The sequence below is a fragment of the Gossypium arboreum genome, chromosome 10 (assembly GCF_025698485.1).
Source record: "Gossypium arboreum isolate Shixiya-1 chromosome 10, ASM2569848v2, whole genome shotgun sequence".
NCBI lineage: Eukaryota > Viridiplantae > Streptophyta > Magnoliopsida > Malvales > Malvaceae > Gossypium > Gossypium arboreum.
The window spans coordinates 38,758,800-38,783,298 of record NC_069079.1 but is presented as its reverse complement, the minus strand read 5'-3'; the positions used below and the strand labels follow the sequence as shown (position 1 = coordinate 38,783,298).

General features: G+C 34.6%; 1 protein-coding gene and 1 long non-coding RNA gene across 2 annotated transcripts; both read left to right on the top strand.

Annotated features, from left to right (window-relative positions):
* Positions 1 to 13,321: 13,321 nt before the first annotated feature.
* On the top strand, positions 13,322 to 21,517 carry LOC128282035 (uncharacterized; the record flags this gene model as incomplete). Its single annotated transcript, XM_053020255.1, has 4 exons — positions 13,322 to 13,426; positions 13,571 to 13,714; positions 14,186 to 14,376; positions 21,160 to 21,517. Coding segments are annotated over exons 1-4 (798 nt in total), but the record flags the coding sequence as incomplete, so codon positions are not given.
* Positions 15,343 to 16,139, top strand: LOC128281706 (uncharacterized). Its single transcript, XR_008271969.1, has 2 exons — positions 15,343 to 15,390; positions 15,909 to 16,139. It is a non-coding gene; the product is annotated as an uncharacterized LOC128281706 (long non-coding RNA).
* Positions 21,518 to 24,499: the final 2,982 nt, after the last annotated feature.

The following is a 24,499-nucleotide window of genomic DNA, read 5'->3' as shown; positions in this document are numbered from 1 at the left end:
TGAAAAGACTGCATGAGCTAATCGCAAGGAAACAAAGCTAAGGAAAAAGCAGTCAGCGGTGGTTGGGACTCAAAGTAATCCATCGTTAGAAATTAGAATCGACGAAGAAGTAGAGTCTAGGGTTAACGAAAACCCTACTCAAACATTTGAAAGTGAAAAAGTAAAAGTCGATTCACCAAAAGAAGTGCTTAACGCCAAGGTTAACGAAAACCTTAATTTGGCACATCAACCAATGGCTCAAATGGTTCGACAACTGGCCGAAGCTCCTATAGAACAACCGCCATGCGTATCCTACTATGGATACTGATTTTGAATTGAAGTCAGGCTTAATCTAGCTTCTGTCAAATTTTCGTGGGTTGCAAAACGAAAATCCCCACAAATATTTGAAAGAGTTTCATATGGTTTGTCTTAGTATGAAACCTCAGGGGGTAATTGAGGATCTAATCAAATTGCATGCTTTTCCTTTCTCCCTAGCAGTTTCTGCTAGGGAATGGTTATTTTATTTACCTCTTAGATCTATTAAAACTTGGGCTAATCTTTCTTGTTTATTTCTCAACAGGTTTTTTTCAATATCAAGAGTAGCTGAGTTAAGAAGGGAAATTGTTAGGATAAGGCAAAAAGAAGTGGAGTCTTTTTACGACTATTGGGAACGATTTAAGAAGTTGTGTGCAAGTTGCCAACAACATGGTATAATGGAACAATCTCTTCTCCAATACTTTTACGAAGGCCTGAAACCCATGGAGATGAATATGGTAGAGGCCGCTAGAGGAGTGTTGGTCAACATGACTCCTCAGCAAGAAAGAGACTGGATCTCCACGATGGCTGCAAATTCTCAACAGTTTCGAGTCAATCCTGAACCCTCTAGAAGGGTTCACCAGCTAAGTAATTCTACTGTTGAGGATAGATTTGATAGACTTACTAATATTGTGAATTCTCTTGCAGAAAAAGCAAGACCAGCCCGAGTATGCGAAATATGTGCTACACCTGAACATACAACTGATTCATGTCCCAGTCTGTATGATGATACTATGGCTTATTTAGATGCTGTGGGAAATTTCCCTAGGCCACCACAAAGGCGATATGACCCCTACGCTAACACGTACAACTCAGGATGGAGGGACCACCCTAACTTAAGTTATGGAGCCAACCCACGGTATAATCAGCCATACCAAAATTAGTTTCCACAGCAACCACGAGATTCAGGTACTTCTCTAGAAGCTATGGTTAATAAATTAACAGCTAATGTCCTTGATTTCCAACAACAAACTTTTAATTTCCAAAAAGAAACGAAGGCATCTATAAGAGAATTGACCACATCAATTGAGAAAATGAGTTCTCAAGGCAAGTTGCCGTCACAAACAGAACTGAACTGTAACGCCTCGTACCCGAGACCGTTTCCGGAGTCGAACACGAGGTGTTAACGGACTTAATTCATTACTTAAACAGCTCATACAATTCATTTTAAAATTTCCAAACAAGTTGGCTAACTGCATCACAGTCGCTTTAAAAATCATATCTCGAGTTCTGAAACTCAAAATCCAATTCCGTAAATTTTTTCTGAAACTAGACTCATATATATATCTACTAATTTTTTTCTAGAATTTTTGGTCTGGCCAATTAGTACAGTTTATTAGTTAAAGTCTCCCCTATTTCAGGGTTTGACTACTCTGACCTCTGTGTATTACGAATCAGATATCTCCCTGTACAGAGCTTCAATGACTATGCCGTTTGTCTCTAATAAAACTAGACTCAATAAGGAATCTTTACATATAAAGAATGACTTCTAATTATCTTTGTAAAATTTATGGTGAATTTCCAAAGTCAGAACAGGGGATCCAGAAATTGCTCTGGCCCTGTTTCACAAAAATTTAAACATCTCATAAAATATAGCTCATATACTTGTTTTGCTTCTTCCATATGAAAATAGACTCATCAAGCTTCGATTCCATAACTTATTAATTATTTAATTCCATTTCTACTATTTTTAGTGATTTTTCAAATTCACGTCACTACTGCTGTCTGAATCTATTTTATGGTAAATTTTACCTATTTCATGGTTTCCATGGATTAGCTAGCAATTTGACATACATAACACCAAATATGATCATGATCAGCCATTCCAATGGCTAATCATTACCAAGCATTTCCATACCACTCAATAACCATATCATAAGACCATATATACAAAATGATTATAATGCTATACATGCCATACTCAAAATATACAAGCCATTATGCCAAGATGGTATACGGATAGTGTGAGCGAGCCTCCGACTGTTCCCGATTTCCGAGCTGGCTTGTCAAAACTACAAGGAATGAAAAGGAGGAAGTAAGCATAAATGCTTAGTAAGCTCACATGCAAATAGCAAGTAACACAACAATATAAGTAAACATAAAACATCATTTGCATAATTATCACCGAGACATTCATATCACATTTTCATTTATCATCTTACCATATTGTTGTTATATCGAGTTTTCAACCCGAGGGTTAAGTACATACCTGTTCAAAGTATCCATTTCACAACACTTACCAATATGTCCCTTTCATCTTGAGTATTCCTCCATTTGAGTAGAACTTTACCCGTTGAACACATCGGAATATAATTCGGATACATGGAAAGTTTGCACATAAGTGCCACATATGTAGCCAAGCTACTATGTAACCCGCCCATAAGCGAACTCGGACTCAACTCGACGAGCTCGGGCATTCGCATCCATGAGTGAACTCGGACTCAACTCAACGAGTTCGGATGCCTAGTTACATTTCACGAACTCGGACTCAACTCAACGAGTTCGGACATTTGCATCCATAAGTGAACTCGGACTCAACTCAACGAGCTCGGGCGTTCGCATCCATAAGTGAACTCGGACTCAACTCAACGAGTTCGGATGCCTAGTTACATTTCACGAACTCGGACTCAACTCAACGAGTTTGGATGCTCAACCATCCTAGTGACATGTCACTTGTATCCTAATCTATTCCTAAGGTTCAAACGGGCTTTTTTTTTCCTCGATCTCACATTTGCCGTCTTCCATGGAATATCGGAACCGATACTTGGTAGCAATTCATATTTATCAAGTAGTAAACATAATTTGCATATTACTCAACATTAACCACAATACATAATATTTCACGATTAAAAATCAGCATATCATATAATTAACATCAATAACTTAAAAATAACAATTATGCTACATTATTTACACATGAACTTACCTCGTATGCGAAAATGGCTACTTTTACCATTTCGTCCACAACTTGGTATTTTCCCCATTTTAGCCCGAATTTTAGTTTTTCCTTGCTCTATCATTTAAAATATAGTCTAATTAGGACTCACATTATTCAAATTGACCCAAACTCATATTTTGGAAAAATTACAGTTTTGCCCCTAAACTTTCACATATTTACACTTTTGTCCCAAAGCTCGTAAATTGAACTTCAGCCTATTTTCTTATGTTTTATGACATGCTGATCATTTTTCCCTTCTATGGCAACATCAAATTCTCACTCTAACATGTACTTATGACTATTAGGTATTTTTACCGATTAAGCCCTTTTGCTCGTTTTCGCTTAAAACCGAGTAGTACAAGTTGTCTAACATAATTTAAAACCTCATATTATATCATAAAACACCAAAATACACAAATTTCACCTATGGGTATTTTTCCAAATATGAACCCTAGGTTGAATTATTGTTAGCATAAGCTTAATCGAGCTACCGGGACTCCAAAAACGTAAAAATCATTAAAAACGAGGCTAGAACGGACTTACAATCGAGCTTGGAAGCTTGAAAAACCCTAGCCATGGTTTCTCCTTGCTATATTCGGCCATGGGTTGAAGATGAGCAAAATTGGCTTTTAATTTTGTATTTTAATTCATTTTACCCCTAAATGACCAAAATGTCCTTACTACTAAACTTTCCAAAAATTCCATCCATGTCCAATTTTTGTCCATAGACTTAGAAATTGGTAAAATTTCTATTTAAGACCTCCTAATTAATATTTCAAAACAATTTCATATTAGAAACTTCTAGGATGTAAGTTTTGCAAATTATTCGATTTAGTCCCTAATTTCAATTTAAGTACTTTATGCATAAAATTTCTTCACGAAATTTTCACACAATCATGCAATCATATCATAGACCTTAAAATAATCATAAAATAATTATTTTTATCTCGGATTTTATGGTCACGAAACCACTATTCTGACTAGGCCCAAAATCAGGATATTACATGAACTCGAGACAAAACACGAATGCAGTGATGCTGCAAAGTGGAAAGGTACTAGAAAAAATTCCTGACAGAAATCTTGGTCAAGAAAACACCCAGGAAAATCCCGAAAATGACGAACAGGTCCGAGCGAAACCTCCATTGCTAAAAATCCAACCTCTATTTCTAGGACGATTAAGTCAGTGTCGGAAAGGAAAAAAAGACAAGGAGATCCTCGAAACATTCAGAAATGTCGAGATCAATTTACCACTGTTGGATGCCATTAGAAAAATTCTGCGGTATGCCAAGTTCCTTAAAGAACTCTGCACCAACAAACGAATATTAACAGGTAATGAAAAGGTAAGTGTTGGTGAAAATGTATCTGCAGTGTTACAGTGAAAAATACCAGCAAAATGTAAAGATAGGGCATGTTTGTAATACCATACAAGATAGACCATTTGGGATTCAAGAAGGCTATGTGTGATTTAGGGGCTTCGATAAATGTATTGTCTTATTCTATATATGAATCACTTAACGTAGGTTTTCTGATAAAAAAAGAGTTATCATTCAGCTGGTAGACAAGTCCATTGTGCATCCTAAAGAAGTCCTCGAGGACGTATTGGTAAAAGTTAACGAACTTATTTTCCTTACAGATTTTCATATGATAAAAATAGAGGAGGATAGCACTCTTGGATCTTTAGACCTTTTGTTAGGCTGACCTTTCCTTAGTACCATTAGCACCAAAATCAACGTTTGAAGCGGAACTCTTACGATGGAATTTGATGGAGAGATCGTGAAGTTCAATGTCTACGATGTTATTAGCCATCTAAGCCAAATATTGAGCGTAAAACGTGTCGACATAATTGACTCTTTAGTAGATGAGACTTTTGAGTCCATTTATGAAGATAAATCTAATTTTATAGTTGATGATTATGAATCTTTTAATGACTTATTGTCTCCATCAAACACTAAACTTTTGCCTTCTATTGTGCAAGCTCTAGATTTGGAATTAAAGTTGCTTCTCGAACATCTTAAGTATGCGTTTTTGGGGAAAGGTATTACCCTACCGATTATAGTTTCCAATAAACTCTCTAAACTCGAAGAAAAAAGTTTGATCCAGGTACTACAAAATCATAATGAGGCGATTGGCTAGACCATTGTTGATTTAAAAGGGATAAGCCTTTTGACATGCAAACACATGATCTACTTGGAGGAAAACACTAAGCCAAGACGAGAGGCGCAAAAACTGTTGAACTCGAATATGATGGAGGTGGTAAAAAATGAGATAATCAAGCTGCTGGATACTGACATAATCTTTCTCATTTTAGACAGCAGATGGGTAAGTCTGGTACAAGTCGTGCCCAAGAAAACAGGCGTGACAATAAAGAAAAATGTTGAGGGAGACTTGGTACCAACTTGAGTGCAAAATGGGTGGCTTGTCTGCATTGATTACATGAAGTTGAATTCTTACACTAGAAAAAATTATTTCCCTCTTCCTTTTATAGATCAAATGCTTGAGCGATTAGCTGGCAAAACTCACTTTTGTTGTCTTAATGGATACTCAGGTTTCTTCCAAATCCCAGTTGCGCTAGAAGACCAGGAAAAGACTACTTTTACGTGCCCATTCGGCACATTTGCGTACAGAAGGATGCCGTTTAGACTTTGTAACGCACCGGCCACCTTCCAGAGATGCATGATAAGTATATTTTCCGAAGTACCCACTCAAGCCCAACCTTCAATGATCGTTGAGCAACACTTAGAAGGCATCGAGGTTCGACTCAACACTTTTAGCCAGCAGCTAGCCGAACTTATTATCCATTTTGCGCGAACGGCAATAACTACAAGGGAGTTTTGCTAAACTTTTTTTCTGCCTATTTATTTATTTATTTATTCCACATCAAGGACTATGTGTTTTATGTAGGGGGAGACATTCCTCATTATTTTTGTCGTTTTAGATGCTGATTTTTTTTATTGTTGCTACTGCTTTGGTCGTTGTTGTCCATATAATTTTTTTTAAGAATATTCTGCCTCTTTTCATGCCAAGAATTTGACCACGACTTGCCCGCTGTTTGACCCACATGCATGATTTTATCTACTGAGTTAGTTATGATTTTGCCTACTTGATTGCATCTCCATTGTTTTATTTCTTTTAGGCTGAACAATTATGATTAATAGAGTTAACCCTAATTTACTTTTAGTAAATTTGATTAAGTCTAAATGAAAAAAAGACACCTAATACAATTGCATGCTTAAAAAATGTTCATGACTATTAATGTGGTTGCTGAAGCTTATTTTGACACTTGATTGTTGCTCCTAAGTCCTCCAAAATTAAAATTTCGTTTAAAAATAATAATGTTTCCGTGGTTATGAGTATAGCTTAAGACATGACTAGCTGAGTAACAGGGGTAGGGTGCTTGGGTTGTCATCCTATTTTGCATCAAAAGGTTGTGTGACGTGTTAGGTAAAACTCCGTTAACTGGAATTAATTTTTAAGAATATGTTGGGTTGAGTAACCAGGGTGAGGTGCTTGGCTGTCATCTCTTTTCACATCAAAAGGTTTAATATATTCTTAAGTAAAAATAAATAAATAAATAAAATTAAAAAATGAAAGAAAAAAAAGATATATTAATAAAGTGTGGGGATTAAAAGTAGAAACGAATAGGGTGTCTTGATAGGTTTGGTAAATTATCTAATTTTCATGAAATAATCCAAGTCGATCTTAATTTTTGTGTGTGTTAATTGGAATACTTTTTCAATTTTACTTAAAGCAAGCTAAGGGTTCTCTTTATTTTTCATATGCATTTTGACTAATTTTTATAAAACTTTGGAGTAATATTTCTTTCATGGTAGGATTTAATTTTTACAGTGGACACGAACCATACTTAAGGGCAATCATGGGCTAAATAGGGGGAATTTGATAATACTCTAGAACGACATATTTTATGTGCTAATTGCATGTTTATTTTGAGTATGATCCTACTAATTTGGGTTATTTTATGGTATTTTTTCTTTTAGGAACTAAATTGAAGGCAAAAGTAAATTTAAAGGCGAAAAGCGTGAATTTGGAGATAAGTAGGAGAGAAGTGGTGCCGAAAATGCAAAGTGTGGAAGACTTTTAGGGCAAAAATGCAAAAGAAGAGATTTTATAGCACAAGACTCTATTTAATGTTTAATTATATTAGGATAATGACTCTATTTAATGTTTAATTATATTAGGATAATTATTAAGGATAGTTCTTTAGATTTAAATTTAGGATTTATTTTTATTTATCTTTATTTATCTTTAATTATCTTTATTTATTTGTATTTATCTTTTAGAATTTAATTAGAACTAGGCTAGATTTCTTAGTACTATAAATAGGGGATGAAGTGACACAAATTTTGTCCATCTTTTGCTGTAAACACTCTCTCCCCCATAAATTTAGTCTTTTTGTTCTTTCTATATTTTCTTTCAATAAAAATTCCCTTTCCATTATTTTTTTGTTTTACCTCAAAAATCATGGGCCACTAAATCTAATCTAGCCGAAGGTTGTCGAAATTCCCAAAGAAGGCTCATGAGGCTTAGAATTCGCGCTTAGCCTTCTTAACAGGGTATTCATCGCTTCTTCGCGTTACTGGGCTGACGCTTCCCTCCATGTCCCTTAATAGGTGATCTTTTCAACTTGCGCAAGACATGGCCGCTTTGTACGTTTTGGGAAGGTTGCATAGTCGGTTCGTTGGCTTTCTGCGTCAGAGGTTGGGGAATCCAAGAGACAAAATGGCGTGGTATTCTCCATTGAGAAGTGATGATCTAGCAGAAGATAGTCCCACAAAAGCGATTATTAACTAGAGTCAAGTTCCGCAAAATCTTAAGTCTAAATTCTTGGAGCTGGTGGTCGTAGGCGTCCTCTTCCACTATAACTGACTTACTCTACTTGAGAAGGGTCATTTAAAAGCCAAGGATTGAACCCAAGGTGAATTGAGACAACCGGAGGCTGGAAATCCACCATAAGAAATCTTTTTCTCAACTTTATTTTTACTTTTAATTTTTGAAATTTCAATTTAACTTTTAATTTCAATTTTATTTTATTTCACTCCAGATCAAAACTTTAAAAATCTTTTTATTTATTTTTATTTTTTTAGGAACGCAGGTTTTCTTGGGTACAATTCTGCCCAGGATTTCGAGAAACAAGCATTCGTGCAATCCGGTCCTTGAGGATTCGACCCTACTTCCTCTTTACTGTTCTTTTAATTATTTTAAGAAATAGGATATTTTTGGTGCTCTCAACGACCGCATCAGAAGGTTAAGGAGGTGGATGTGTATAAGACGACATTTAAGACTCGATACAAATATTATAAGTTCCTAGTTATGCCCTTTGGGTTGACTAATGCACCAGCGACGTTTATGGACTTGATGAACCAAGTGTTCTAGCCCTACCTAGACCGTTTGTAGTGGTGATCGATGATATCTTGGTGTATTCTAAGATTAAAGATGAGCACGATGAACATCCTAGAGTTGTACTACAGATTCTTCGTGAGAAATAGCTGTATGCGAAGTTCAGCAAGTGTGAGTTCTGGCTCCGGGAAGTAGCATTTTCAAGACATGTGTCTAAGATCCGTAGCTTTCTGGGTTTAGTGGGTTACTATCAGTGCTTTGTAGAAGTGTTCTCCTCGATCGCAGCTCCGTTGAGTAAGCTTTTGCGTAAGGGAGCTCCTTTTGTATGGACTGATGCGCAGTAAGTGAGCTTTGAAAAGCTCAAGACTGTACTGACTGAGGCCCCTGTTCTGATACCCCCGAAGTCTAAAAAAGAGTTCACCGTTTATAGTGATGTGTCGCACGTCGGTTTGGGATGTGTTTATGAAAGATGGTAAGGTGGTAGCATACGTGTCTCGTCAGCTTAAGACACATGAGACGAATTACCTAACGCATGATTTGGAGTTAGCCGTTGTGGTTTTTGCACTGAAAATCTAGAGGCATTATTTGTATGGTGAGAAGTGCATCATTTACATTGATCACAAAAGCCTCAAGTACATCATCACTCAAAAGGAGTTAAATCTTAGACAGCGTAGATGGATCGGGTGTAACACCCCCTACTCGTATCCATTGCCGAAATAGGGTACGAGGCATTACCGGAGTTTACTGAACATTTTCAGATAATTCTGAGTCATTTATTATTCATATTTTAGAAATAATCATAACGTCTCTCTATTGGGCCCTCGAAGCCCCAAACATACATTAGAAACCAACCGGAATTAAATCGGGATTATAAAAAAAATTTCGCAAAATCTTAAATTTTATTTTCATCTAAGTACTTACTATTTCAATGCTCCTTATAATTAAACATGTTACCGTTCAATCAATAGTTTGGCACTTGTCTAAGCGTCAAACAACATCATTGTTAGTATACTTGCACATATTTCATCTAAATTCAACATTGATATACTTATTTTCTCTACATATCGCACTTGAGTTTAATAATAGTCTCAACTTACATAATTTCCTTGTATCAACATATCAAAGATAATCATATATGTACATGTCATGAAACATATCATGCTCTTACCGTTTCTTCAAAAGCATATATCATTCATTTCATTATATCAATATTTCATGCTCCATCATTTCCATATATTTTATGTATATTTATTTCGGTAATAGTTTATATCAAACTTGACATAAATTGTATTCCATATACTTATACTTATTTCGTTTATTTATCTTCATAACTATTTCATACAACTATTTTGTACATATATTTCCATATGACTAGTTCTTGTAAACATTTCACACAACCATTTCATATAACCATTCGTCATCTGATAAGTATTACCTGAATATCAATTGTTCAATAGATGTCATAGCGTCTCCCATCCACGGTCTTATTTATCTTTGACATGATGCCATAGTGTCTTTCAACTATGGTCTTACTCATTCATTTTCTGTCCCGTTACCATGGTATCTTTCAACCATGGTCTTATTCTTTTCATGTCACGTTGCCATGGTATCTTTCAACCATGGTCTTATTCTTTTCATGTCACGTTTCCATGGTATCTTTCAACCATGGTCTTACACATTTCATATCAGAGAGCACACTCCCGCGAACCTCATCCTTACAGTGGGATTACCAGTCCAGGCTAAATCCCCTATAATATAAACTCATAGAGTATTGTCGGGATTACCAGTCCAGGCTAAATCCCCTGCAATGACAATTACTCTAATGAGCTTGGATCTGAATTACCAGTCTAGGCTAAATTCAGACCCTAATTCGGATTACCCGTCCGGGCTAAATCCATTTTACACGTATTCTTCGAGAGGGCTGTATCAGAATAGGATCACCCGTCCGGGCTAGATCCTTTTTACCGTCAATTCCTTTTCAGAGATCCATCGAATTTTCCTTTCATTCAACCGGGCTTTATTTTCAATTTATATCGAGTATTAGCAATATTTCATCAATTATCATGAATTGAACATTCAAATCATATTTTCATCATATAACCACATATTTCAAGTATTTAAAATACAATTCAAGTTACACAAACTTACCTCATTGCTTATTTGTGTTTATAATTTCATTAATCCGATATCTTTTATTTTTCACGATCAAGTCTCATATTTGAGTCGTCCAGATATTTATAAACAAATTTGATCATCATTTTCATTCATTTCATATTCTAATGCATTTAATTAATGCTCTAGGAAAAATTACCATTTTGCCCCTAAACTTTTAATTAATGACGATTTCATCCTTAGGGTCAGGAAAATAAAATTCTTGCAATTTAATCCTTATTTCTAGATATTATTCTCATACATATTGATAACAATCCATGAATTCTATAAAATATCAGAATTTTCCATAATTTCAACACTTTTCAATTTAATCCCTAAAACATGTTTTCCCCCGATCTTGAACTAAATTAATAATTTCATTGAATTTTATAATTTAAATAATAAAATAATCCATTTCATGCAATTTGGTCATTTCTGACATTTTTACAAAATTACCCATAAAGTTTTACTTTTATTCAATTTAGTCCCTGAGCCTAAAACATGCAAATTAGCCATGCTAGATGAATATTCATACATATTTTTCCTCCTCCTCCTCTCCATTCCACATCCTTAGTGTATATAACACACTTGTAAGTAACATTATCTATAATTTTTATTATTTACTTTTATGAATATTCAAGCTGTCCATCTGTGTCATAGTCACTAAATTATTTATAACTCGAGGTACGGAACTCCAAATTAAGATCTGTTAATTTTCCCTGAAACTAGACTCATATATACTATTACCATAAAATTTTCAGAATTTTTAGTTTAGCCATTAGGTACAGTTTATTCTTTAAATTCACCCCTATTCTGCTGTCTACAGTTTCGACCCTTCTTCACTAAAAATTAATTATCTCACAATACAGAACTCGGATAATATTCCTGTTGATTTATTATGAAAATAGACTCATTATGAATTCTAAACATATAACTTTAAGCCTATAATTATTTTTCTTCAATTTTTGGTGATTTTCCAAAGTCAGAACATGGGAACCCGAATTCATTCTGACCTTGTCTCACAAAACTCATTATATCTTATAATTTACAATTCAATTGCTTAAACCGTTTCTTCTATAAAAAATTAGACTCAATAAGATTTAATTCTATATTTTATTCATCCTCTAATTCAATTTATACCATTTTTGGTGATTTTTCAAACTTAAACTACTGCTGCTGTCCCAAACAGTCTTAATGCAAAATGTTGATTTTCTAATTTAATCCTAACTAAATTCACTTACTTTTCTATCTTAATTCATACTTTATTTCTACTCAATTTTTAACCAAAATTAGACATAATTATCTATTTTTCATCATAAAACTATAATTTCGAAATTCTTTCAATTGAGTCCTTAAAGCATAAAACTTATGAATCACTTTACAATTCAATCCTTATTTCATTTCTAACTTGAATTTCTATCAATTTAGCCCTTAATTCATCTTTTTGTTCAACTTAATCAACACATAAAAATTCATTAACTCCCTAACTTTTGATATAATTCATGTAGTACTGTTCTCTAGAATTTCATAAACATCAAAATTGCAAGAAAGGGGATCAAATTGACTTACCTAGTAAAGCTTAAGGCTTCAAAAACCCCAATTTTCCTTTTATTTTTCTTTCCTTCCTTTCTTTCCCCTGTTTCGTCTCATTCTCTGTTTCCTTTCTTCTTTCTTTTTCTTTTGTTTTACTTTATATATATATATATATATATATATATATATATAATATAATAACAATAATAATAATAATGACTTTATTAAATATCTACTTAATATCAAATATTTATTTTACACTTGGGCACACATATATTATTACATTTGTATTTCATCCCCACCATACACTTGTTATTTTACATTTATTTATCATATAAATATATTATAATATAATTATTTATTTAATAAATATCTTTCACTAAATAATAAATATCCATTTAATATCAAATACATATATTACAAATGTATGTATATTTTTTATTAATACATTTGTACCAAATCATTACCATACACTTGTCTTTATTTAATTTATTCATCATATAATATCAATTTAATAATAATAAATACATTAATTATTTACTTAAATAGTAAGTAAATACATACATGTATTACAAATGTATGTATAATACTTATTACACATGTATTTTATTTTTGCCATACACTTGACACTCCTTTGGCTTATTTACTTATTTAGTCCTTTCAATTTCTTTATCCTATAATTAAACTTTCACACTTCATTCAATTTAATCCTTTTATCTAATTATCCTTTATTTAAGCTAATTTGCTTCATTAAACTTTAATTAATTACTCTCTTAACTTCGTAAATATTTTTAATAAATATTTACAAATCTATTTTTCAGAAACGGAGACCCGAAAATGCACTTTTTTGATAACTGTAAAAATTTGGGTCATTACATCGAGCTGCTTAAGGATTACGACTGTACCATCAAGTACCATCCTGGCTAGGCCAATGTGGTGGCTGATGCATTGAGCCGTAGAGCTATGACTGATTTAAAGGCGATGTTTGCTCGCCTTAGTTTATTTGATGATGGTAGCTTATTAGCCGAGCTTTAGGTTAAGCCGACATGGATGGAGCAGAGTAAGGGTAAACAGTTAAAGGATGAATCTTTAGGTCTTCAGAACCGACAGATTGAGAGTGGTAGCACTACGGATTTTGGGTTGAACTCTGAATGTGTGTTGTGTTTCTAAGGTTGGATATGTATGCCGAACGATTCTGATTTGAGGCAGACTATACTGAGAGAGGCACATAATAGTCCCTACGCTATGCATCTTGGTGGGAGTAAGATGTATCGAGATTTTCGTGAGTTATACTGGTAGCCAAGTCTGAAACAGAAAGTTACCGATTTTGTGCCTAGATGCTTGACATGCCAGCAGGTTAAGGCTGAGCACCAGTCGCCATCAAGGTTGCTGCAGTTGATTAAGATTCCCCTTTGGAGGTGGGAACGTGTGACGATGGACTTCGTTAGTGGGTTACCTTTGACACCCACTAAGAAGGATTCTGTTTGAGTCATCTTGGATCGATTGACCAAGTCAGTGCACTTTATACTGGTTCGTACTAATTATTCTCTACAGAAGCTGGCGAAGCTTTATATTTCTGAGATAGTGAGACTGCATGAGGTACCGATTTCTATTATCTCTGATAGGGATCCTCGCTTCATGTCTCGATTTTGGGAGAAGTTACATAAGGCTTTGGGTTTGAGATTGGACTTCAGTACTACGTTCCATCCTTAGACCGATGGTCAATCTGAGAGGGTGATTCAGATACTGGAGGATATGTTGATGAGCTGTGTGGTTGATTTTCGAGGTAATTCGGAGGACTATCTACCGTTAGCCGAGTTCGCCTATAATAACAGCTTCCAGTCTAGCATCCAGATGGCACCTTACGAGGCACTGTATGGTCATAAGTGTCCTACTCCTTTGTATTGGATTGAGTTGGGTGAACGACGAGTTCTGGGTCTTGAGCTGGTTTTCGAGACTGAGCATGAGGTTCGACTGATTAGGGATCGTCTGAAAGTAGCTTCTGATAGGCAGAAGTCTTATGCTGATTTGAAGAGACGTGAGATTGAGTATTCTGTGGGGGACTTCATGTTTCTAGAGGTCTCACCATGGAAGAAGGTTCTGAGGTTCGGACGTAAGGGCAAGTTGAGCCCTATGTAATGAACCGAAAGTTACGGTATCGAAATTGAGTCTTGAGTACTATTTCTGTAAAATTTATTCATGAATATTTATTAGAAATATTTATGAATTATAGTTGAATGGTTATTTAATGTTTGATTAAGTTAAGTAGCTTGAATTTAGAATAATGACTAAATTGCATACAGTATAAAAGTTTAATTATAGATTAAAGATTAGTAAAAGGGACTAATCTAGCAATTAGACCCTAAGTGCCATGTGTGTGAATGTATGATATAACATGTGTAATAGTTGGTATATATGTGTAATAGCTATAAGATATTTTATGTTATAGCTATTACACATGTTAATTTATATTTTTATAGGTTAAAAATAATGAGTAAAGAAACATAGAAAGAGTTACAGAGAGCAAGCGTGAGAAAGAAAGAAGGAAAGAAAGAAAGAAAAAGAAAAGGAAATTTGAGGATTAAGGCCCTAAAGATTAATTGGTAAGTTGTTTTAGCTCATTTTCTTATGATTTTTATGTTTATGGATGCCTAATTCAAAGTTCTACATGTATGAGGTTAAAATGAAGAAAAATAGAAAATTTTTAGATATTGATTTGGTTGAATAAATTGAGGTTTTATGGGTTAAATTGATAGGAATTGAAGTTGGAAGTGAAAATTGAGTGATTTATTAAAAGAATTCTAAGTTAGGTTTAAATAGGGATTAAGTTGAATAGAGCTCAAAATTTATGTTTTATAATGAATTTTATGAGTTAGAAATTGTTAATGAGTTGATTAAAAGAGAATATGAAGCTTAAGTTAAAGAAAAAGATTAGTAATGGAAAAGGATGAAATTGGAATTTTTGTAAAAGTTTGATAGAAAGTGAAAATGTGTTTTATGAATTAGTATATTGATGATTTTAATTGTATGATTGTTAGTAGCAAACGTAGCACCGGATCGTCATCAAAGAAGGAAAAGAGAAAGTGAACGAAGATATCGATTAAATTCGATAAATAGTGGTTTGTATTTCTATAAACCGAGCTTAATCGTTATTGCTATATTTGATATTTATATTGTATGAAAATGTGAATGAGGTAAGTATTTTTACCATATTAAAATGAATGTGATTTTCAATACCCTATTAACAGTGTCGGGCTAGTCGAATATAGTTGACATGTCATAGGAATTGGAAGTATTGGGATATTCCGACATTGAGTCGATGAGACATTATGTGTCGACTCATTGTTAAAGTTCGGATTTGTTCCGATGAAGTACTTTGTGTACTATAATGTTAAAGTTCGAATTTGTTCGATGAAGCACTATGTGCTTATCCCGAGTGTGGGTTGGATCCGTGTATCCGTTAGTGTCCGAGTTATGTTAATAAGGGTAAATAAAGTAAAGGTTATTAAAGTCTTGATTGATATTGAATAATAGCAATAATGTGTTTGAATTACCATATCTTAAAGTTGATTAAGCTATTGTTTATAGAAATACCATCGAGAGTATTCTCAGCGTCACGGTTTGTTTCCGTGCGCAGGCTAGGTACGAAAGTATAAGGACTCAGCATACAAGCCGATCCCCAAACTCAAATTGGTGAAGTTTCTATCTTTTTGGAAAATGGCATTGTACCTAGGATGTCTTTTGGTTATTTTGAAAGTATCTAAGTTGTTAAATGATATTTTGGTATGTTTTGTAAATGTTACCAAAACCTTAAGTATGGTATGTTTTGATATGTTAGTGAAGAGTAATAAGAGGAATTGTTGGTAAATGTTGTAGAGAGAAGAAATGAAGATGTTATAAACTTAGTTATCAACATTTTATACTAAAACAGATTTGGACAGTAACAGTAGTCCAACTTTGAAAATATACCAAAAATAGTATAAAGTGAATTAGATGATGAATAAAATATGTAATTGAAGATTAATGAATCTATTTTTATATGGAAGAAACAAAATAGGTAAAAGAGTTGTATTTTATGAGATATTTACGTTTTGGTGAAATAGGGTTAGAACAATTTCTAGATTCCTGTTCGACTTTAGAAATTCACCATAAATTGTGTATTAAGAATTAGGACTCAAACTTTATTTGTATGGATTCCTTATTGAGTCTATTTTTAATTGAAACAAATGGCATAGTCATTGGATTTCTGTAAAGGAAGAAATTTGATTCAGTAGTGCACAAGGGTCGAGTAGCGAACCCTGAAACAGGGAGACTTCTTCTAATAAACTATACTAATTGGCCTGACCAAAATTCTAGAAAAAATTAGTAAGTAGATATATGAGTCTAGTTTCAGGAAAATTTACAGAATTGGATTTCGAGTTTGTAACTCGAGATATGATTTTTAGCAACCATGACGCAGATGGATAGTTTACTACGAAAACTGTTTAAGTGCTATGATAAGTTTTGTAATGTCTCCGCTTGACTCGACAGCGGTCTCGGGTAGGGGACGTTACAATATTGATTGGTATCAGAGCTATTTAGGTTTAGTCGGTTCTAGGACTAAATCAAATGTCAATGTGAATCTAGAGGTACATGCCATTACTGAGTCAAATTTGAGTTGGGATTGGATGCTGATATGTTTGTTGAATATTTTTGTTTTATAGCATTAAGAATGTCTGATAAAAGCATTGAGGATACTGATCAAGAGATGTATAGTGGAGATGATGAACCGTATAATGTGAATGAATCAGAGTCCGCAACTCCAAGTGTGAATCCAGTGGGAAATCAACCGAATGTTGGAAGTGATAATACTGAAGTCTTTAGAATAATCGCCGATGCCCTTCAAAAAGCGGTAGGAACTATGCTTGCTACATCCTCTATCCCTACTACTCGAAGAGCTCCAATTAAAGAATTGAGAAAATATGGAGCTACAGAATTTTTGGGTGCAAAGGGAATTGATTCGACTACTGCTGAAAATTGGTTAAAGACTACAAAGAGAGTTTTGAAGCAACTTGAATGTACACCACAAGAAAGCTTAGTGTGTGTTGTCTCATTACTGCAAGAGGAAGCTTTAGTATGGTGGGAATCGGTGATTCGAATGTACTTGAGAACAGATAAGTTGGGACTTCTTTCAAAAGAGTTTCAAAATAAGTATTTGGGAGAAATGTACATAGAGGACAAAAAATAAGAGTTCTTAACACTGAAACAAGGTGAGATGCTTATAGTGGATTATGAACGAGAATTTCTGAGATTGAGCAGATATGCCACTGAGTTTGTACCAACTGAAGCCGACCGATGTAAAAGATTTTTAAGAGGATTACGTGATGAATTTAGACTACAGTTGATGCCTCTTAGAATCACTGAGTTTGCAGATTTAATGGAAAGAGCTAAGATGATTGAACAAATTCTCGGAAGGGATAAAAAGTCTGAAGTTGCTCATTCAACTGAAAAACGTCCCGGAATGGTTAGTTCAAGTCCGCAGCCTAAGCGGTCAAAGGAATCACGAGGTAATTGGAGATTTAGTTCTCGATCGGAAAGGAGTGATCGAGGTCGGAAAAGACAGACTACTGTGTCTACTGGCAGTATCCAAAGTCCAGTTCAGAATACTGAAATTCCAATATGTGAGCATTGTGGAAACCGACACAAAGAGGAGTGTAGAAAGTTGACTGGAGGTTGTTTCCGTTGTGGAGCTACCGATCACTTTATTAAAGATTGCCCAAAGATATCTGGAACAACACCGATAGTAGTGCAAAGATCTGAATTTGCTTCCAGAGGCCGGGGATCAGGCCGAAGTAGTTCGTTTGCTAGAGGTGGTACTAGAAGAACTAGTGAGAGTGCTACACAACAATCGAAGCTAGAACTCCATTTCGGCGTATGTTATGAGGACTCGAGAAGAGAAAGATGCTCACGATGTGGTGACAGTATATTCTTATTGAATTCAACACCGTTTATGCTTTAATAGACCACGGTCATCACATTCATATGTTAATCTGAAAGTAGTTGAGACAAAAAATTAGAGTTTGAATTGTCTAAAGTTATGATAGAAGTGTCTAGTCCATTGGGACAAACTACTTTAGTGAACCATATATGTCGAAGATGTTCGTTAATGATTCAAGATAGAATATTCCTGTTGATCATTGATTATGCCATTTGGCGACTTTGATGTTATTTTGGGAATGGGTGGTTATCGAACATGGAGTGATTTTAGACTGTTATAAGAAGAAGTTTATTGTTCGAATGAAAGTGAAGATAGAATTGAAGTAAATGGTATTCGGACTAGTGGATCAATTCGTATTGTTTGACCATTAAAGCTAGCAAGCTTCTTCATCGAGGTTGTAATGCTTTCTTAGCATATGTGATTAATTCGGATTCGGTTGAAAGTCGATGTAGTAAAATTGGATTGTATGTGAATTTTCGATGTATTCCCGAGGAATTACGGATTACCCCGATCGAGAGGTAGAATTTGTGATTGAAGTCTACCTGTGTACAGATCCGAGATCGATACCTCCGTCATTGTATGGCACCTATTGAGCTAAAGGAATTAAAAGTACGGTTGCAAGACTTATTGGACGAGAGGTTTTATACGACCTAGTACATCACCATGGGGAGCTCCAATGTTATTTGTTAAGAAGAAAGATGGGTCGATGCGGTTGTGCATTGATTATCGACAACTCAACAAATTATTTGTCAAGAACAAGTATCCACTTCCCGAATAGATGATTTGTTTGATCAACCGAAAGGAGCTTAGTATTTTCAAAGATTGATCTAAGGTCGGGATACTATCGGTTGAAAGTAAAAGAGTGCGACATATTGAAGACGGCATTCAAATGCGAGGTATGGGCATTATGAATTTTTAGTGATGCCATTTGGACTGACAAATGCCCCTGCTGCTTTTATGGATCTTATGAATCGGATTTTTCAGCCATACTTGGATTAGTTCGTAGTAGTTTTTATCGATGATATTTTGGTGTATTCCAAGTCAGAAAAAGATCATGAGCAACATCTCCAGATTGTTTTGCAAATACTACGAGAAAAGCAATTGTACGGAAAATTGAGCAAGTGTGAATTCTAGTTATCAGAAGTTGTGTTTCTTGGTCATGTCGTATCAGCGGATGGAATTAGAGTGGATCCAAAGAAGATTGAAGCAGTTATTCAGTGGAAAGTTCTTAAGAATGTATCAGAGGTACGAAGTTTTCTCGGATTGGCTGGTTACTATCGAAGATTCGTCAACGAATTTTCAAAGATAGCCTTACCGATGACCAAGCTACTACAGAAGAAGATTCCATTTGTTTGGAATGAGCAATGTCAGAAAAGTTTTGAAGCATTAAAACGAATGTTAACAGAGGCACCGGTGTTGACTTTACCAGAATCAGAAAGAGATTTTGTAGTGTCTGTGATGCTTCATTGAGTGGATGGGATGTGTCTTGATGCGAGCGGAAAGTCATTGCTTATGCTTCAAGGCAACTGAAACCGCATGAACGCAACTATCCAACTCATGATTTAGAATTAGCAGCTGTAATTTTTGCCTTGAAGATTTGGAGGCACTATCTTTATGGTGAAAAGTGCTATGTTTATACGGATCATAAAAGTTTGAAGTATCTGCTTTCACAAAAAGAATTGAATCTGAGACAAAGGCGTTGGATAGAGCTTCTGAAAGACTATGATTGTGTCATAGACTATCATCCAGGGAAGGCTAATGTAGTAGCCGACGCACTGAGTAGAAAAGCTGCGATTGAATTACGAGCAATGTTTGCACAACTTAGTATCCTTGAAGATGGAAGCCTTTTGGTGAATTAAGAATAAAGCCGGTAATGTTTGATCAAATCGGATCGCACAGTTAGAAGATGATAAGTTGTTAAAGAAAAGAGATGATTCGAATGATACAACAAAAATTTTAGCATTGATGGAAATGGTCGTCTAAGATTTGAGAATCGACTTTGCATTCAGAATAATTCTAAGTTGAAAGAGTTAATTCTTCGAGAAGCTCATAATAGTCCATTTGCATTTCATCCTAGAGGTATGAAAATGTATCGTGATTTGTGTGAATTGTATTGGTGGTCGGGAATGAAGAAGGATATAACTGAATATGTGGCAAAGTGTTTGACTTGTCAACGAGTGAAGGCAGAACATCAAGTTCCATCGGATTACTTCAACCCATCAATATTCCGAATGGAAATGGGACCGAATAACGATGGACTTTGTGACGGGATTACCGATGTCTACAAGTAAAAAGAATGCTATTTGGGTAATAGTTGATCGACTTACGAAGTCAGCTCATTTCTTAGCTGTGAGAACCGATTGGTCGTTAAAGAAACTTCTTGAGGTTTATGTTCGGAAATCATTAGATTACATGGTATTCCAAAATCAATAATTTCGACAGAGATCCAAGGTTTACGTCAAGGTTTTGGAAGCAATTACATGAATTTTTCGATTTTCGACTTCATTTTAGTACGACTTTTCATCCAGTGATGGTCAATCTGAGCAGGTAATACAAATTTTAGAAGATATGCTTGAGCTCTGTATGATTGATTTTGAGCCTAACGGGAATATTATTTGTCATTAGCGAATTTGTGTATAATAATAGTTTCGATCAAGTATCTGAGATGGCACCGTATGAGGCTTTGTATGGGCGAAGATGCCGATCACCGTATGTTGGATGAATCGAATGAGAAGAAGATGATTGGACTGAATTGGTTCAAGAAATAGAAAATCTGATTAAGAAAATTCGGAAAGATTGAAAAGCGCTTTTGATAGAGCGTAAATCGATGCGATTTGAAACGACGGGATATTGAATACTCAGTCGGGGATAAAGTATTTTTAAAGGTTTCACCTTGGAAGAAAATTCTAAGATTTGGTCAAAAAGGAAAATTAAGTCCTCGTTTTATTGGGCCTTACGAAGTTATTGAGAGAATTGGACCAGTAGCGTATCGATTGGCCTTACCTCCTGAACTACAGAAAATGCACGATGTCTTCCATGTTTCTATGCTAAGAAGATATCGATCAGATCCTTCACATGTTATTACTACCGAGAATGTAGAGATTCGACCTGACTTATCGTATGAAGAAGAACCAGTTGAGATTCTAGCACGAGAGGTAAAAGAATTACGTAATAAACGTATTCCTTTAGTAAAAGTGCTATGGCGAAGTCACAGTGTTGAAGAAGCTACGTGGGAACCGGAAGAAACGATGAGATCTCAATACCCCCATCTCTTTTCAGGTAAATTTCGAGGACGAAATTTATTAAGGGGGAGAGAATTGTAATGAACCGAAAGTTACGGTATCGGAAATTGAGTCTTGAGTACTATTTCCGTGAAATTTATTCATGAATATTTATTAGAAATATTTATGAATTATAGTTGAATGGTTATTTAATGTTTGATTAAGTTAAGTAGCTTGAATTTAGAATAATGACTAAATTGCATACAGTATAAAAGTTTAATTATAGATTAAAGATTAGTAAAAGGGATTAATCTAGCAATTAGACCCTAAGTGCCATGTGTGTGAATGTATGATATAACATGTGTAATAGTTGGTATATATGTGTAATAGCTATAAGATATTTTATGTTATAGCTATTACACATGTTCATTTATATTTTTTATAGGTTAATAATAATGAGTAAAGAAACATAGAAAGAGTTACAGAGAGCAAACGTGAGAAAGAAAGAAGGAAAGAAAGAAAGAAAAAGAAAAGGGAAATTTGAGGATTAAGGCCCTAAAGATTAATTGGTAAGTTGTTTTAGCTCATTTTCTTATGATTTTTATGTTTATGGATGCCTAATTCAAAGTTCTACATGTATGAGGTTAAAATGAAGAAAAATATAAAATTTTTAGATATTGATTTGGTTGAATAAATTGAGGTTTTATGGGTTAAATTGATAGGAATTGAAGTTAGAAGTGAAAATTGAGTGATTTATTAAAAGAATTCTAAGTTAGGTTTAAATAGGGATTAAGTTGAATAGAGCTCAAAATTTATGTTTTATAATGAATTTTATGAGTTAGAAATTGTTAATGAGTTGATTAAAAGAGAATATGAAGCTTAAGTTAAAGAAAAAGATTAGCAATGGAAAAGGATGAAATTGGAATTTTGTAAAAGTTTGATAGAAAGTGAAAATGTGTTTTATGAATTAGTATATTGATGATTTTTAATTGTATGATTGTTAGTAGCAAACGTAGTAACCGGATACGTCATCAAAGAAGGAAAAGAGAAAGTGAACGAAGATATCGATTAAATTCGATAAATAGTGGTTTGTATTTCTATAAACCGAGCTTAATCGTTATTGCAATATTTGATATTTATATTGTATGAAAATGTGAATGAGGTAAGTATTTTTACCATATTGAAATGAATGTGATTTTGAATACCCTATTAATGATTGTCGGGCTAGTCGGATATAGTTGACATGTCATAGGAATTGGAAGTATTGGGATATTCCGACATTGAGTCGATGAGACACTATGTGTCGACTCTCGTTAAAGTTCGGATTTGTTTTGATGAAGTACTTTGTGTACTATAATGTTAAAGTTCGGATTTGTTCGATGAAGCACTATGTGCTTATCCGAGTGTGGGTTGGATCCATGTATCCGTTAGTGTCCGAGTTATGTTAATAAGGGTAAATAAAGTAAAGGTTATTAAAGTCTTGATTGATATTGAATAATAGCAATAATGTGTTTGAATTACCATGTCTTAAAGTTGATTAAGCTATTGTTTATAGAAATACCACTTAGAGTATTCTCAGCGACGGTTTGTTTCGTGCATGCAGCTAGGTACGAAAGTATAAGGACTCAAAGATACAAGCGATCCCCAAACTCAAATTGGTGAAGTTTCTATCTTTTTGGAAAATGGCATTGTACCTAGGATGTCTTTTGGTTATTTTGAAAGTATCTAAGTTGTTAAATGATATTTTGGTATGTTTTGTAAATGTTACCAAAACCTTAAGTATGGTATGTTTTGATATGTTAGTGAAGAGTAATAAGAGGAATTGTTGGTAAATGTTGTAGAGAGAAGAAATGAAGATGTTATAAACTTAGTTATCAACATTTTATACTAAAACAGATTTGGACAGTAACAGTAGTCCAACTTTGAAAATATACCAAAAATAGTATAAAGTGAATTAGATGATGAATAAAATATGTAATTGAAGCTTAATGAATCTATTTTTATATGGAAGAAACAAAATAGGTAAAAGAGTTGTATTTTATGAGATATTTACGTTTTGGTGAAACAGGGTTAGAATAATTTCTGGATTCCCTGTTCTGACTTTAGAAATTCACCATAAATTGTGTATTAAGAATTAGGACTCAAACTTTATTTGTATGGATTCCTTATTGAGTCTATTTTTTAATTGAAACAAATGGCATAGTCATTGGATTTCTGTAAAGGAAGAAATTTGATTCAGTAGTGCACAAGGGTCAGAGTAGCGAACCCTGAAATAGGGAGACTTCTTCTAATAAACTGTACTAATTGGCCTGACCAAAAATTCTAGAAAAAAATTAGTAAGTAGATATATGAGTCTAGTTTCAGGGAAAATTTACGGAATTGGATTTCGAGTTTCGTAACTCGAGATATGATTTTTTTAGCAACCATGATGCAGATGGATAGTTTACTACGAAAACTGTTTAAGTGCTATGATAAGTTTTGTAATGTCTCCTGCTTGACTCCGGCAACGGTCTCGGGTAGGGGGACGTTACACCCTAGGTCTATTGGGCCGTACCAAAATATTAAGCGAGTGGGACTAGTTACTTATCAGTTAGAACTACCTCTAGAGTTAAACTGTATTCACGATGTGTTTCGAGTCTCGATGTTGAGGTGCTTCCGCTCTGATCCCACGCATATTGTCCCTATTGATGAGATAGAGGTGCGGCCGGATCTGACCTTCGAGGAGGAGCCAGTTCAGATTTTGGATCACAACATTAAGGTTCTGAAGAGGAAATCCATTCCTTTAGTGAAGCTGCTGTGGCGGAATCATAGCACTGAGGAGGCTACGTGGGAGCCTGAGGATGCAATGCGTCAGCAGTATCCTCATCTGTTCTGATCAGGTAAATTTCAAGGCCGAAATTTTCTTTTAAGGGGTATATTGTAACGCCCCAAATTTTATGTTCCTACTTTTGCTTTTAATTAACACAACTGTGTATCTGCTTCAGTGGTTAGGTGCTCTGGGTGTGTGTGAGAGGTCCCAAGTTCAAGCCA